This window comes from Bombina bombina, chromosome 4, assembly GCF_027579735.1.
Source record: "Bombina bombina isolate aBomBom1 chromosome 4, aBomBom1.pri, whole genome shotgun sequence".
NCBI lineage: Eukaryota > Metazoa > Chordata > Amphibia > Anura > Bombinatoridae > Bombina > Bombina bombina.
Genome location: NC_069502.1, coordinates 788,712,042 through 788,730,107, shown reverse-complemented (window position 1 = coordinate 788,730,107; position 18,066 = coordinate 788,712,042). Strand labels below are relative to the sequence as shown.

General features: G+C 39.3%; 1 protein-coding gene across 1 annotated transcript in view; it reads right to left on the bottom strand.

The window, feature by feature from the left end:
* The window catches only part of IGF2R (insulin like growth factor 2 receptor), a gene marked incomplete in the record, with an annotated part of 598,770 nt that overhangs the window by 8,685 nt on the left and 572,019 nt on the right, over nucleotides 1-18,066 (bottom strand). Inside the window, 2 exon segments of the mRNA XM_053711175.1 lie at nucleotides 2,535-2,696; nucleotides 4,646-4,832. Coding sequence (XP_053567150.1) covers nucleotides 2,535-2,696; nucleotides 4,646-4,832 — 349 coding nt within the window.

Genomic DNA, 18,066 nt, shown 5'->3' with positions numbered 1-18,066 from the left:
AATGTATCATTTTATAATACCATCTAAAAGTGTTTAACGTCCCTTTAAGCTAAGATAAGCCAAAAAAGTTGAAACATTTCACAATCAAAATTCTGTTTTAATGGTAAATGAACAAGTGATTATGTCATGTAATTCTATATAAGGTTTCAAATAGAATTGTCACTATTTTGCGTAAAGAACACATAGGGTGCACCAGGATTTTATTTTTATATAGAAAAAAAATTGATAGCAAACCGATTTACCAACTCGGTTTGTGTTTAGAACATAAAAATGATACCCTCAAGTAATCACTTCCAGCGGCTTCTCTTTAAGGGACATAAACACCTTGTAATTACAATACTTTTCTGCTATTTTGCAATAGATTAACATGATATTAAAATAGGTTTGCTGCAATTATTTTTTGCAATTGCCAAACGCCTCCCAACACTAATTTATTGCATCCAATACAAACTTGTTACTAGAGTAGACAAGGATTGACGCTGTCATTTTGTTGGTAAAAGATGCTTTTTTTGCTGTATATTATCGCCTCTGCTGAGACCAACTGGTAAACAAATGTGCTTACTGAAGACAGTAAGTACCAACCTACAGCCAAATATGCTCTTGGTTCGGCACCATGGTTGCATGTAAGTTGCTGTTGTCATGTTAGAATAAAGGCTAAAACAGCTTCCACCCACCCGACCAATTTTTAAACACAAGTTTAAAGGGACATAAACCCAATTTTTTTTTTCATGATTAAAGGGCAAGTCAACCCAAAAATTATTTTAACTTATTTAAATTAAGTAATTAACAATGTTTAAAGTAAACCGTAGCCCAATTTCGATCTAAGTATACATTGCTACTTAAGACTTACTTTTCCTCCTCCAGCCTTTTTTAAATGGCTGTCTGACCCCTCCTCCTTTCCCTGACGTCACTCAAGCATAATTTCCAGCTTCAATGTGTGTCGCACATGTACAATGTGCCATTTTCGTCAAGGCACACATGTCCTCTGCAAATAACCACCGCTATGCAACTGAATGGTATTTTTTGGTTCCTTACTTGGACACACATGGACACGCAGAATTGACAATTATCCCTTAATTGAAGATGGAAATTATGTTTGGGTGACGTCAGAGAAAGGAGGTTTCCGGCGGCCATTTCAAAATGGCCGGAGGAGGAAAAGTAAGTATTTTTACTAGCACTGTATATTTAGCTAGAAATTGGGCTAGGGTTTGCTTTAAACATCTTAATTTAAATAAGTAAAAATAATTTTTGGGTTGACTTGGCCTTTTAGATAGAGCATATCATAGTAAACAATGTTCCAATTTACTTTGTTCTTTTGTTATCCTTTGTTGCAGATAATAGGATCAAGTGCAGCAAAGCACTACTGGCAGCGATCTGCTGATTATATATGCCTTTTATCATTAGCTTAACTGATTTGCTCAGCTAGCTCCCAGTAGTGCATCGCTGCTCCTTTAGCAAAGGATACCAATAGTATGAAGCAAATTTGATAATAGAAGTACATTTAAAAGTTGTTTACAATTTAAAAGCACATTAAACCCTCCCAAAAAAAATTCACGATTGAGATAGAATTTTAAATAAAACTACATTTTATAAAACAGTACTTTTATTAAAAATGTGGTTAAATCTTAATGGCAGATCCATCATAATTATATTACAAATAAACTTGAAAAAGAAAGATAAACAAAATAAATAAAAAATAAAGCAAAAACACCTGCTAAAAAGAGATGTGCATTTATAATAGGCCGGTGCATTCGGATACTTCACTAGTATCCGAATGCGGAAGGCGGCCACTTGAGGCATACGGCTCTTCTCGGAGCTGTATTTCTCCTGGCTTAGCACAGATCTTAGTGTGTTTCACTTTCAAAGGAAGAAAGGCGGCTCAGAAAGGAGTCAAATATATCTTTAGCGCCCACCTTCTTCCGCATTCAGAAACAAAGTATCCTAGCGCACATATCTGATTTATTAGGTACATTTAAAGGGAATTCACTTTTAAGTCAATCAGAATAAACAAACTATTTCATGGCTTCATTTAGAAAGAAATACGTTTTTTATAAATAGTTGATTGTTACCAACTATAAAAATGTATGCATTTAGTAATCATATCACTTAAAAAAAACATTAATAGACACCATCATATCGGCGAGCTACAATAGAAAAAGGATTGTAGAATTTAAATGCTTATTGCAAAATCAGCTGTCTCCTTTATAATTAAAAAGGATCAACAAGACCTATTTACAACTGTCCCTAATTGGCCACAGCAGAGAAAGTAACCTAAGTTACAACATGGCAGCTCCCATTGTTTTATAGACACTTAAAACTTTACACTTATTTTGGCACTATTTAAACAATGAAACTTTAAAAAAATAATCTTTTCTTTGAATGCATCATTATATCTAGCATTAATTTAGTATTTAATGTCCCTTTTAAATATTTCTCCTTTTGAATGGTAGAATGCTGAACGTTTAGAATAAACTATTCAGTAGTGTTTATAACACAATAGTTTAATACTTATTAAAACCACAAGTATACAATACCTCCTTTCTTTCTTGTACAGCAGAAGCACCAGCAAACACACAACTAGAATAATCAGGAGCACACTGAGGATGCCACCCACTGCTTGGCTCCTTCCCGACAAGCCCTGGTAACTTTCATCTTGACCTGCAGGTAAGTCATCACTGCTCCCGCGACCTTCTGGCCTGAAATAGAGAAACGCTTACACATATTATTATTAATATTACAAATAGATGACAAACTCAACAGGAACAGGAAAAATAAACATGCTCAAAAATTTATATGACACTCAAAATTTGAGCAAACTAAAAAAGTGATAAGGTTTGTTTCTATCTAACAAATAACAAAATGTGCACCTTTTGAGTCATCAGTTCCTACTTAGCATGTGCAAGAATTCACAGAATATAAATGTAATTTGTGATTGGCTGATGGCTGTCACATGATAACAAGAGGAATGGAAATAGACATCATTTTGAATTTCAAACGAGTAGTAGATTTTTATGTAAAAGATATAGTTGAAGGTTTTCTCAGCACTTGCTCTAATGGCTGAAGAACATTATCTCAAGCTGTGCAGGAAACGGCAAGTTGAGCATTTCAGAGGCCTGTTATTTAGACTACTGTTTCCTCACACACACAAAATGCTCTGAAATAAATGGACCAGGCTAGCCTAGAGAAGTGAGAAGCTTTTTGCTGACTCCCTATGAAAGAGAGCGATTCTTCCTAAGAGCAGCAGTCCTCACTAGTAAACGTACTGCCACCAAAACGACTTTTACGTTCTTTTCTGCAATGCACACATACACAATTCCCCTTGTACTGCCTGCAATGTAAACGCATAAGCAGTAGGTGGTACCTAACGGAAGGCCCCATGTAGACTGGGAGATGAAGGAGCTTTTTGGGGCCTTAATATATTAAAAGGGACAGTCTACTTGAAAATAGTTATTGTTTGAAAAGATAATCCCTTTATTACCCATTCCCCAGTTTTGCATAACCAACATTGTTATATTAATACTTTTTACCTCTGTGATTACCTTGTATCTAATCCTCTGCTGACTGTCCCCTCATTTCTGTTCTTTTGACAGACTTGCAATTTACCCAATCAGTGTTGACTCAAATAACACCACAGGCGTGAGCACAATGTTATCTATATGAAACACATGAACTAACGCCCTCTAGCTGTGAAAAACTTTCAAATGCATTGAGATAAGAGGCGGCCTTCAAGGGCTTAGAAATGAGCATATGAGCCTACCTAGGTTTAGCTTTCAACAAAGAATACCAAGAGAACAAAGAACATTTGATGATAAAAGTCAATTGGAAAGTTGTTTAAAATTACATGCTCTATCTGAATCAAGTTTAATTTCGACTAGACTGTCCCTTTAATATAGTTCTCTATACAAACTGGGGTCTAAATAGAGGCAGACAAAGCTGCCAGGAAATGCCATATCTGTATGCCATCATCTATATATATTGTCTTTCTCTGTATACAGACCCTTTTCTAAAAAAAATGTTTTGAAGGAAACAATTTTCCTTTAAGTTTGCATATAAGGGACATAATTGGCTACACACACTCATGTTGAATGAGAACACAAGGCATATGTACATATGCAACTTGCCAGTAAAAGCTATCACTGAATAACTCATAACTAATACATGCCATTGGCAAGAAATCCACTCATGTGACCCAAATATTTATATGCAACAATGATGGGATATTTACCTACTTGCAGTTGCTGTACCGTTTGTGTTCAACATAAATCATTTAAAGGGACAGTAAAATCAAAATGAATCATTTATGATTCAGACAGCATTTAATTTTAAACAACTTTTCAATTTAGTTCCATAAGCAAATGTGCTTTGTTCTCTTGGTATCCTTTGTTGAAGAGTAAATCTAGTTAGGCTGATATGAGCATTGGAGCGAGCAAATGTCTTTAGTAGTCTATGGCAGCAATGTCCGCAACATTGTTTAATGTCCTGAGCTCACCTTGGATTACTATTTAACAAAGGATACCAAGAGAACGTAGCAAAATTGATAATATAAGTAAGCTGGAAAGTTGTTTAAGATTGTGAGCTCTATCTAAATCAGGAAAGTTTAATTTTGACTTTACTGTCCTTTTTAAGTTTTTATACCACAACTTACTCTAAAGGACAGACGGCTGATGTGTGCCAGGAGAACAAATACTGGCAGTCAGCAGTTTCATGAAAAAATTCTGGTCTGCTTTCTCCCCCCACGTTGCTGCAGTGGAATAAAATCGTAGCAGTGGAATTTTTTGATGTATCTTTACCACATTTGGAGTCAGAAGTAAATACGGCATCTAAATCATCATCTGTAAAAACAAACAAAACAAATGCATGTTAAGTAAAAAAAATACCAGGCTGTGTTCAAAATTTGAAAGATTATTATGTCCCTTTAAAGTAATGGTAAACCTTCCCCTTTGCATTAACAGAATCCAAATGTTAGTGATATTTTAGATGGAGTTCATCAGTTGTAATGAAGATGCGCTGTAACTTACTTTTTAACCCCTTAATGACAGTGGACGTACCAGGTACGTCAGTGAAAAAACTTCCCTTAATGACAGGTGACGTACCTGGTACGTCCTCTGTTGTCTTAAGTGCTGGAAGCGATCATGATCGCTTCCAGCTGCTTACAAGGGATTGTAGTGATGCCTCAATATTGAGGCATCACTACAATCCCCCATTTTACATACTGATGCAGAAAGGGCCACTCTGTGGCCCCATCTGCATTGGGTATGTATTTAATCAACAGTGTTGGTGGATCGGAGCTTCAGTTTCATACAATTACATCTAGTTGTTATCAATTTACCGATTTCTCCTTCTCACAATATTCTCCCGGTCTTTCGGTTGCGGCGAGGGTGGGGCGGGGGGCTGGTGCGCGCACGCCAAATTTACAGCCCATTGAAAAAAACAACCGATCGATCTAGATGCAGTGGCATCTCGGTTGTTTAATAAGGGATCTGGGAGGGGGAGGGTTGAAGATTATTTAGGGGGGGCCAGCTACACTACAGAAAATATTTTATATTTAAAAAGTTAAAAAAAAAACTATTTTGGGGGGCAAATTGGGTACTGGCAGACAGCTGCCAGTACCCAAGATGGCGGCAAATAGACAGAGGGGGAGGGTTAGAAAGATGTATGGGGGGATCAGGGAGGTTGTGGGGTAAGGGGGGATCTATCACTGCAGACTTTATGCAAAAAAAAAAATAATATTTTTATTTCAGTACTGGCAGACTTTCTGCCAGTACTTAAGATGGCGGTGACAATTGTGAGGTGGGGAGGGAAGAGAGCTGTTTGAGGGGGGTCAGGGGGGGATCAGGGGGTGGGATGTGTCAGGTGGGAGGCTGATCTCTACACTAAAGCTAAAAATTAACCCCACAAGCTACCTAATTAACCCCTTAACTGCTGGGCATATTACAAGTGTGGTGCGCAGCAGTATTTAACGGCCTTATTATTACCAAAAAGCAACACCAAAGCCATATATGTCTGCTATTTCTGAACAAAGGGGATCCCAGAGAAGCATTTACAACCATTTGTGCCATAATTGCACAAGCTGTTTGTAAATAATTTCAGTGAGAAACCTAAAATTGTGAAAAATTTAAGTTTTTTTTTTTATTTGATCGTATTTGGCGGTGAAATGGTGGCATTAAATATACCAAAATGGGCCTATATCAATAATTTGGGTTGTCTACTACACTACACTAAAGCTAAAATTAAACCTAAAAGCTCCCTACAAGTTCCCTAATTAACCCCTTCACGGCTGGGCATAATACACGTGTGGTGTGCAGCGGCATTTAGCGGCCTTCTAATTACCAAAAAGCAACGCCAAATCCATATAGGTCTGCTATTTCTGAACAAAGGGGATCCCAGAGAAGTATTTACAACCATTTATGCCATAATTGCACAAGTTGTTTGTAAATAAATTCAGCGAGAAACCTAAAGTTAGTGAAAAAAATTGTGAAAAAGTGAACAATTTTTTTTATTTGATCGCATTTGGCGGTGAAATGGTGGCATGAAATATACCAAAATGGGTCTAGATCAATACTTTGGGATGTCTACTAAAAAAAAATATATACATGTCAAGGGATATTCAGGGATTCCTGAAAGATATTAGTGTTCCAATGTAACTAGCGCTAATTTTGAAAAAAAGTGGTTTGGAAATAGCAAAGTGCTACTTGTATTTATGGCCCTATAACTTGCAAAAAAAGCAAAGAACATGTAAACATTGGGTATTTCTAAACTTGGGACAAAATTTAGAAACTATTTAGAATGGGTGTATTTTGGTGGTTGTAGATGTGTAACAGATTTTGGGGGTAAAAGTTAGAAAAAGTGTGTTTTTTTTCAATTTTTTCCTCATATTTTATATTTTTTTATAGTAAATTATAAGATATGATGAAAATAATGGTATCTTTAGAAAGTCCATTTAATGGTGAGAAGAACGGTATATAATATGTGTGGGTACAGTAAATGAGTAAGAGGAAAATTACAGCTAAACACAAACACTGCAGAAATGTAAAAATAGCCATTGTCATTAAGGGTAAGAAAATTGAAAAATGGTCCAGTCATTAAGGGGTTAAAGTAGCAAGGAAATCTCTGGCCTCCAACTTCAAAAGTAATTTTTTGTCAGCTTGCGGTTTTGACTGTTTTCCAATCGGCGCGCTAGACATGCAGCGCTCACATTTTTTTTTTGTACCTATAGTGCCGATTGGAGAGCAGTCAAAATCGTGAGCTCACAAAAAATTACTTTCGAAATGGCTGACCGGAGTGTGGGTTATTTGAATTTCAGTTCTACATTAAAAATTAAGTCTTTCATTGAATTGTTTCTCCGTTGCACTTTTATCTTTGTACCCATGGGCAGCGCTGCGGAATCTGTTGGTGCTTTATAAAGAAAGAATAATAATCATAATAATAAAAAGTTAAAGCGTATCTTTATTACAACTCATCTGTTTATACAAAGAGGAACGTTTACCATCACTTTAAGATAAAATTTAGGAAAACAGAATTCTAAGGAGTTTTACTCTTCAGCTACCAAGAAAACCTAATCAAATTGCACATGTATGTCATGTTAACCCCTTCCTGCCAGTACATTGTGTAAACAAATAAGTAAAAAATTGAAGCCACGCGATCGTCCATGGAATACCCTAATGGCGGGAAGGGGTTAAATATTATTGTGGACTTACTGAAGGACACATTTTTCTCTCTCATGATTCAGATAGAAAATACAATTTTAAACAACTTTCTAATTTACTTCTATTATCTAATTTGTTTCATTCTCCTGGTATCATTTGTGGAAGAGCAGCAATGCACTAATGGTTTCTAACTGAACTCATGGGTGAGCCAATCACAATCAATATATATATATATATATATATATATATTCAGCCACCAATCAACAGCTAGAACCTAGGTTCTTTGCTGCTCCTGAGCTTGCCTAGATAGACCTTTCAGCAAAGGATAACAAGAGAAGAAAGCAAATTAATTAAAGGGACATAATACTCATATGCTAAATCACTTGAAACTGATGCAGTATAACTGTAAAAAGCTGACAGGAAAATATCACCTGAGCATCTCTATGTAAAAAAGGAAGATATTTTACCTCACAATCTCCTCAGCTCAGCAGAGTTAGTTCTGTGTAAAAAGTTATACTTCACCTGCTCCCAGCTGCAGGTAAAAATAAAAAAAAAATGAAGAAATGAACAGCAGCCAATCAGCATCAGCAGTGCTGATGTCATGAACTCTTACTGTGATCTCATGAGATTTGACTTAACTCTCATGAGATTTCATAGTAAGCTTCCTTTACCTGATTGGTGAAATAATATGAGAGTTCACGAGGCTCATCCTTTCAGCTGTCCCAGGACAGACATACTAAAATGCTGCTTAGAAATTTACAATGGGAGGTGGCTACTGAGGAACTTTTGAGGTAAAATATCTTTCTTTTTTACATAGAGATGTTCAGGAGATATTTTCTAGTCAGCTTTTTACAGCTATGCTGCATCACTTTCAAGTGTTTAAACATTTGGGTATTATGGCCCTTTAATAGAAGTAAATTGGAAAGTTGTTTTAAATTGTATTCTCTATCTGAATCACAAAAGAAAAATGTTGGGTTTCATGTCCCTTTAACAATGCAAGAGAATCCTAGCACTTGCTATAACATGCACAATAGTAATCTCTGAATTCTAAATGGCATCTTAATTTGTGACTATATCCATTAAAAAATCTGAAGTTTTAAAGCTTTTATATTTTAAAGTGACCTTAACATTTAAAATGTAAACCCTAAAGAAACCAAAGCAACATTACAAAGTGTGTGCAATGTATTATTCTTCTTCCTGGTTTTGATGTAAATTACCTCTCCATGAAACCTAAGTATAGTGAAATATAACTGCCCCTAAAACACTTTACACACTGATAGCTTAGATAAAAGGACACAATCACGTCTTTCTTTCATTGGACACAGCAAAGGAACCCAACAAAATGTATTAGAATAAGCTTTTCCAGGTGTGTATCCCTGAAATGCTCTTTTTTTTTTGCCAAACCTGATAAACTGTGCTAACAGTGTTAAAGGGACAGTGAAGTCAAAATTAAATGATCACGATTCAGATAAAACATGCAATATTAACCCCTTAATGACCACAGCACTTTTCCATTTTCTGTCCGTTTGGGACCAAGGCTATTTTTACATTTTTGCGGTGTTTGTGTTTAGCTGTAATTTTCCTCTTACTCATTTACTGTACCCACACATATTATATACCGTTTTTCTCGCCACTAAATGGACTTTCTAAAGATACCATTATTTTCATCATATCTTATAATTTACTATAAAAAAAAATATAAAATATGAGGAAAAATTGAAAAAACATAATTTATGCTTACCTGATAAATTTATTTATCTTGTAGTGTATCCAGTCCACGGATCATCCATTACTTATGGGATATTAACTCCTCCCCAACAGGAAGTGCAAGAGGATTCACCCAGCAGAGCTGCTATATAGCTCCTCCCCTAACTGCCATTACCAGTCATTCGACCGAAAACATGCAGAGAAAGGAAAACCATAGGGTGCAGTGGTGACTGTAGTTTAATGGAAAAATTACCTGCCTTAAAGTGACAGGGCGGGCCGTGGACTGGATACACTACAAGAGAAATAAATTTATCAGGTAAGCATAAATTATGTTTTCTCTTGTTAAGTGTATCCAGTCCACGGATCATCCATTACTTATGGGATACCAATACCAAAGCTAAAGTACACGGATGACGGGAGGGACAGGCAGGCTCTTTATACGGAAGGAACTGCCTGAAGAACCTTTCTCCCAAAAACAGCCTCCGAAGAAGCAAAAGTGTCAAATTTGTAAAATTTGGAAAAAGTATGAAGAGAAGACCAAGTTGCAGCCTTGCAAATCTGTTCAACAGAAGCCTCATTCTTAAAGGCCCAAGTGGAAGCCACAGCTCTAGTAGAATGTGCTGTAATTCTTTCAGGAGGCTGCTGTCCAGCAGTCTCATAGGCTAACCGTATTATGCTACGAAGCCAAAAGGAGAGAGAGGTAGCCGAAGCTTTTTGACCTCTCCTCTGACCAGAATAAACGACAAACAGGGAAGACGTTTGTCGAAAATCCTTAGTTGCCTGTAGATAAAATTTCAGGGCACGGACTACATCTAGATTGTGTAGCAGACGTTCCTTTTTTGAAGGAGGATTAGGACACAAAGATGGAACCACAATCTCTTGATTGATATTCCTGTTAGTGACCACCTTAGGTAGGAACCCAGGTTTAGTACGCAGAACTACCTTGTCTGAATGAAAAATCAGATAAGGAGAATCACAATGTAAGGCAGATAACTCAGAGACTCTTCGAGCCGAGGAAATCGCCATTAAAAACAGAACTTTCCAAGATAACAACTTGATATCAATGGAATGAAGGGGTTCAAACGGAACCCCCTGTAAAACATTAAGAACTAAGTTCAAACTCCATGGTGGAGCAACAGTTTTAAACACAGGCTTGATCCTAGCTAAAGCCTGACAAAAAGCTTGAACGTCCGGAACTTCTGACAGACGTTTGTGTAAAAGAATGGACAGAGCTGAAATCTGTCCCTTTAAGGAACTAGCGGATAAACCCTTTTCTAAACCTTCTTGTAGAAAAGACAATATCCTCGGAATCCTAACCTTACTCCATGAGTAACTCTTGGATTCGCACCAATATAAGTATTTGCGCCATATCTTATGGTAAATCTTTCTGGTAACAGGCTTCCTAGCCTGTATTAAGGTATCAATAACTGACTCAGAAAAAACACGTTTTGATAAAATCAAGCGTTCAATTTCCAAGCAGTCAGCTTCAGAGAAATTAGATTTTGATGTTTGAAGGGACCCTGGATCAGAAGGTCCTGTTTCAGAGGTAGCGACCAAGGTGGACAGGATGACATGTCCACTAGATCTGCATACCAAGTCCTGCGTGGCCATGCAGGCGCTATTAGAATCACTGATGCTCTCTCCTGTTTGATTCTGGCAATCAATCGAGGAAGCATCGGGAAGGGTGGAAACACATAAGCCATCCCGAAGGTCCAAGGTGCTGTCAAAGCATCTATCAGAACCGCTCCCGGATCCCTGGATCTGGACCCGTAACGAGGAAGCTTGGCGTTCTGTCGAGACGCCATGAGATCTATCTCTGGTTTGCCCCAACGTCGAAGTATTTGGGCAAAGACCTCCGGATGAAGTTCCCACTCCCCCGGATGAAAAGTCTGACGACTTAAGAAATCCGCCTCCCAGTTCTCCACTCCCGGGATGTGGATTGCTGACAGGTGGCAAGAGTGAGACTCTGCCCAGCGAATTATCTTTGATACTTCCATCATTGCTAGGGAGCTTCTTGTCCCTCCCTGATGGTTGATGTAAGCTACAGTCGTGATGTTGTCCGACTGAAACCTGATGAACCCCCGAGTTGTTAACTGGGGCCAAGCCAGAAGGGCATTGAGAACTGCTCTCAATTCCAGAATGTTTATTGGTAGGAGACTCTCCTCCTGATTCCATTGTCCCTGAGCCTTCAGAGAATTCCAGACAGCGCCCCAACCTAGTAGGCTGGCGTCTGTTGTTACAATTGTCCAGTCCGGCCTGCTGAATGGCATCCCCCTGGACAGATGTGGCCGAGAAAGCCACCATAGAAGAGAATTTCTGGTCTCTTGATCCAGATTCAGAGTAGGGGACAAGTCTGAGTAATCCCCATTCCACTGCCTTAGCATGCACAATTGCAGCGGTCTGAGATGTAGGCGTGCAAAGGGTACTATGTCCATTGCTGCTACCATTAAGCCGATCACCTCCATGCATTGAGCTACTGACGGGTGTTGAATGGAATGAAGGACACGGCATGCATTTTGAAGCTTTGTTAACCTGTCTTCTGTCAGGTAAATCTTCATTTCTACAGAATCTATAAGAGTCCCCAAGAAGGGAACTCTTGTGAGTGGAAAGAGAGAACTCTTCTTTTCGTTCACCTTCCATCCATGCGATCTTAGAAATGCCAGTACTAACTCTGTATGAGACTTGGCAGTTTGAAAGCTTGAAGCTTGTATCAGAATGTCGTCTAGGTACGGAGCTACCGCAATTCCTCGCGGTCTTAGTACCGCCAGAAGAGCACCCAGAACCTTTGTGAAGATTCTCGGAGCCGTAGCCAATCCGAATGGAAGAGCTACAAACTGGTAATGCCTGTCTAGAAAGGCAAACCTTAGATACCGGTAATGATCTTTGTGAATCGGTATGTGAAGGTAAGCATCCTTTAAATCCACTGTGGTCATGTACTGACCCTTTTGGATCATGGGTAAAATTGTCCGAATAGTCTCCATTTTGAACGATGGAACTCTTAGGAATTTGTTTAGGATCTTTAAATCCAGGATTGGCCTGAAAGTTCCCTCTTTTTTGGGAACCACAAACAGATTTGAGTAAAACCCTTGTCCCTGTTCCGACCGTGGAACTGGATGGATTACTCCCATTAATAAAAGCTCTTGTACGCAGCGTAGAAACGCCTCTTTCTTTATTTGGTTTGTTGACAACCTTGACAGATGAAATCTCTCTCTTGGGGGAGAGTATTTGAAGTCCAGAAGGTATCCCTGAGATATTATCTCTAGCGCCCAGGGATCCTGGACATCTCTTGCCCAAGCCTGGGCGAAGAGAGAAAGTCTGCCCCCCACTAGATCCATTCCCGGATCGGGGGCCCTCAATTCATGCTGTTTTAGGGGCACCAGCAGGTTTCCTGGCCTGCTTGCCCTTATTCCAGGACTGGTTAGGTCTCCAGCCTTGTCTGTAGCGAGCAACAGATCCTTCTTGTTTTGGAGCAGAGGAAGTTGATGCTGCTCCTGCTTTGAAATTCCGAAAGGAACGAAAATTAGATTGTCTAGCCTTAGGTTTGGCTCTGTCTTGAGGCAGGGCATGGCCTTTACCTCCTGTAATGTCAGCGATAATTTCTTTCAATCCGGGCCCGAATAAGGTCTGCCCTTTGAAAGGTATATTAAGAAATTTAGACTTAGAAGTAACGTCAGCTGACCAGGATTTTAGCCACAGTGCTCTGCGCGCCTGAATGGCGAATCCGGAATTCTTAGCCGTAAGCTTAGTTAAATGTACTACGGCATCTGAAATAAATGAGTTAGCTAACTTAAGAGCTTTAAGCCTGTGTGTAATCTCATCTAATGGAGCTGATTCAAGTGTCCCTTCCAGAGACTCAAACCAAAATGCTGCTGCAGCCGTGACAGGCGCAATGCATGCAAGGGGTTGCAATATAAAACCTTGTTGAACAAACATTTTCTTAAGGTAACCCTCTAACTTTTTATCCATTGGATCTGAAAAGGCACAGCTATCCTCCACCGGGATAGTGGTACGCTTAGCTAAAGTAGAAACTGCTCCCTCCACCTTAGGGATCGTTTGCCATAAGTCCCGTGTGGTGGTGTCTATTGGAAACATCTTTCTAAATATTGGAGGGGGTGAGAACGGCACACCGGGTCTATCCCACTCCTTAGTAACAATTTCAGTAAGTCTCTTAGGTATAGGAAAAACCTCAGTACTCGACGGTACCGCAAAATATTTATCCAACCTACACATTTTTTCTGGTATTGCAACTGTGTTACAATCATTCAGAGCCGCTAACACCTCCCCTAGTAATACACGGAGGTTTTCCAGCTTAAATTTAAAATTTGAAATATCTGAATCCAATCTGTTTGGATCAGAACCGTCAGCCGCAGAATGAAGCTCTCCGTCCTCATGTTCTGCAAGTTGTGACGCAGTATCTGACATGGCCCTAACATTATCAGCGCACTCTGTTCTCACCCCAGAGTGATCACGCTTACCTCTTAGTTCTGGTAATTTAGCCAAAACTTCAGTCATAACAGTAGCCATATCCTGTAATGTGATTTGTAATGGCCGCCCAGATGTACTCGGCGCCACAATATCATGCACCCCCCGAGCGGGAGATGCAGGTACTGACACGTGAGGCGAGTTAGTCGGCATAACTCTCCCCTCGTTGTTTGGTGAAATGTGTTCAATTTGTACAGATTGACTTTTATTTAAAGTAGCATCAATACAGTTAGTACATAAATTTCTATTGGGCTCCACTTTGGCATTAGCACATATAGCACAGATGTCTTCCTCTGAATCATGTTTAACACACTAGCAAATAAACTAGCAACTTGGAAATACTTTTCAAGTAATTTACTATAATATGAAAACGTACTGTGCCTATAAGAAGCACAGAAAGAGTTATGACAGTTGAAAGTTAATAAACTGAAAGGTTATAGCATCAAATCTTTGTAAAAAACACAATTTTAGCAAAGGCTTGTTCCCATTAGCGAAGGATAACTAACCCTGATAGCAGAAAAAAAAGTTACAGAAATAAACGTTTTTTATCACAGTCAACTACAATCTCACAGCTCTGCTGTGAATGATTACCTCCCTCAAAACAAGTTTTGAAGACCCCTGAGTTCTGTAGAGATGAACCGGATCATGCAGGAAATACAATGAGCTTCTGACTGAATTTTTTGACCTCCCCCTCACACACAACAGTGAGAGAGATCAGTAAACTGTCATAAATTAAATAAAACAACTGCCAAGTGGAAAAAATAATGCCCAAAACATTTTATTCACCCAGTACCTCAGAAAATGAAACGATTTTACATGCCAGCAAAAAACGTTTAACATAAATTAAGTGTTATTAAAGAGCCTGTTGCCAGTCCCTGCAAATTAGGCAAAAGTCTTATGCACACAGTATAATTCCAGTGAAGTGCCATTCCCCAGAATACTGAAGTGTAAAATATACATACATGACAGCCTGATACCAGTTGCTGCTACTGCATTTAAGGCTGAGTTTACATTATATCGGTATGGCAGAATTTTCTCATCAATTCCATTGTCAGAAAATAATAAGCTGCTACATACCTCTTTGCAGATTAATCTGCCCGCTGTCCCCTGATCTGAAGTTTACCTCTCCTCAGATGGCCGAGAAACAGCAATATGATCTTAACTACGCCGGCTAAAATCATAGTAAAAACTCAGGTAGATTCTTCTTCAAATTCTACCAGAGAAGGAATAACACACTCCGGTGCTATTATAAAATAACAAACTTTTGATTGAAGGTATAAAACTAAATATAATCACCATAGTCCTCTCACACATCCTATCTAGTCGTTGGGTGCAAGAGAATGACTGGTAATGGCAGTTAGGGGAGGAGCTATATAGCAGCTCTGCTGGGTGAATCCTCTTGCACTTCCTGTTGGGGAGGAGTTAATATCCCATAAGTAATGGATGATCCGTGGACTGGATACACTTAACAAGAGAAAAACACACTTTTTCTAACTTTGACCCCCAAAATCTGTTACATATCTACAACCACCAAAAAACACCCATGCTAAATAGTTTCAAAATTTTGTCCTGAGTTTAGAAATACCCAATGTTTACATGTTCTTTGCTTTTTGTGCAAGTTATAGGGCCATAAATACAAGTAGCACTTTGTTATTTCCAAACCACTTTTTTCCAAAATGAGCGCTAGTTACATTAGAACACTAATATCTTTCAGGAATCCCTGAATATCCCTTGACATGTATATATTTTTTTTTAGTAGACATCCCAAAGTATTGATCTAGGACAATTTTGGTATATTTCATACCACCATTTCACCGCCAAATGCGATCAAATACAAAAAATCGTTCACTTTTTCACAAATTTTTTCACAAACTTTTGGTTTCTCACTGAAATTATTTACAAACAACTTGTGCAATTATGGCACAAATGGCTGTAAATTCTTCTCTGGGATCCCCTTTGTTCAGAAATAGCAGACATATATGGCTTTGGCGTTGCTTTTTGGTAATTAGAAGGCCGCTAAATGCCACTGCGCACCACAAGTGTATTATGCCCAGCAGTTAAGGGGTTAATTAGGGAGCTTTTAGGGAGCTTGTAGGGTTAATTTTAGCTTTAGTGTAGTATAGTAGACAACCCCAAGTATTGATCTAGGCACATTTTGGTATATTTCATGCCACCATTTCACCGCCAAATGCGATCAAATTGAAAAAAAAGTTAAATTTTTCACAATTTTAGGTTTTTCACTGAAATAATTTACAAACAGCTTGTGCAATTATGGCACAAATGGTTGTAAATACTTGTCTGGGATCCCCTTTGTTCAGAAATAGCAGACATATATGACTTTGGTGTTGCTTTCTGGTAATTAGAAGGCCGCTAAATCCTGCTGCGCCTCACACGTGTATTCTGGCTAGCAGTGAAGGGGTTAATTAGGGAGTTTGTAGGGAGCTTGCAGGATTAATTTTAGCTTTAGTGTAGAGATCAGCCTCCCACCTGACACATCCCACCCCCTGATCCCTCCCAAACAGCTCCCTTCCCTCCCCCACCCCACAATTGTCCCCGCCATCTTAAGTACTGGCAGAAAGTCTGCCAGTACTAAAATAAAAGGGTTTTTTAAAAAATAAATAATTTTTTTTTAGCATATTTACATATGCTAGGGTGTAGGATCCCCCCCTTAGCCCCCAACCTCCCTGATCCCCCCCAAAACCGCTCTCTGACCATCCCCTCTGCCTCATTGGGGGCCATCTTGGGTACTGGCAGCTGTCTGCCAGTACCCAGTTTGCAAAAAAAAAGGGCTTTTTTTATATTTATTTGGCTTTTTTCTGTAGTGTAGCTTCCCCCCCCACACAGACAAACCCCCACCACCTTGCTGATCTCTTTTTTTTTAAAAAAAATATTAGGGCATTTAAACATTTTTACTAACACATTTTCTGTAGTGTAGCGGTTCCCACCCGCTCCCTCCCCGTGCACGCGCCCGCCCCCGCCCTCCCGTGCGTGCGCGCCCCCGCTCATCCCCGCCCACGATCCCGCCCCCCCTGCACATAACCAGGGCCATGGATGGCCGCCACCCGCCTCCCGGTCCGGCTCCCACCCACCAACGCAGGGAACCACCGATCTCCGGTGCAGAGAGGGCCACAGAGTGGCTCTCTCTGCACCGGATGGCTTAAAAAAGTTATTGCAGGATGCCTCCATATCGAGGCATCACTGCAATAACCGGAAAGCAGCTGGAAGCGAGCAGGATCGCTTCCAGCTGCTTTCCAAACCGAGGACGTGCAGGGTACGTTCTCAGGCATTAACTGCCTTTTTTTTGAGGACGTACCCTGCACGTCCTCGGTCGTTAAGGGGTTAAACAACTTTCCAATTTAGTTATATTATCAGTTTTGCTTTGTTCCCTTGGCATTCCATGATAAAGAGTAATTCTAGGTGAGCTCAGGAGCGTGCACGTGTGCTTAGTCATCTGACAGCAATGTTTGCAAACTCTGCTGTCAGTGTGTCTGTAGCATTCTATAGAAGTTTTTGTTTGTATAACATTGCTATAAACATTGTTACAACCACTGCTGCCAGATGACTAAGCACACGTGCACGCTCCTGAGCTCACCTAGAAATACTGTTATCATAGAATACCAAGGGAACTAAGCAAAATTGATGACAGAAGTAAATTGGAAAATTCTATCCAGTTTATTTTTTACTTTACTGTCCCTTTAAATGATTTAAGAAGATTTCTTAATCACAGATCTTTGGCACTGCTCTGCTTCATTACTGATATAAGGGGCTAGATTTATTATCCCTGCCGGCGGAGAGCTTCTGTGATGTTGCAACGCACACAGCGAAATTTCACATTACACAAGAGGAGTCTTGTGTAATGCCACCCCTGGTCCAGTGCAACCAATTACGCTAGAGCAAGGAATGTCAATCACCTGAATGAGCGAGTGTTGGGGTGATTGATCTAGCCACCTCTGAGTTGATGAAGAGACAAAAGAAGCAGTTTCTGCTTCTAAAAGGGATAGTCAACACCAGAATTTTTGTTGTTTAAAAAGATTGATAATCCCTTTATTACCCATTCCCCAGTTTTGCATAACCAACACATTCATAATAATACACAGTTTACCTCTTTTACACTGTAATTACCTTGTATCTAAGTCTCTGTAAACTGACCCCTTATTTCAGTTCTTTTGACAGACTTGCATTTAGCCAATCAGTGCTCACTCCTAGGTAACTTCACGTGCGTGAGCTCAAT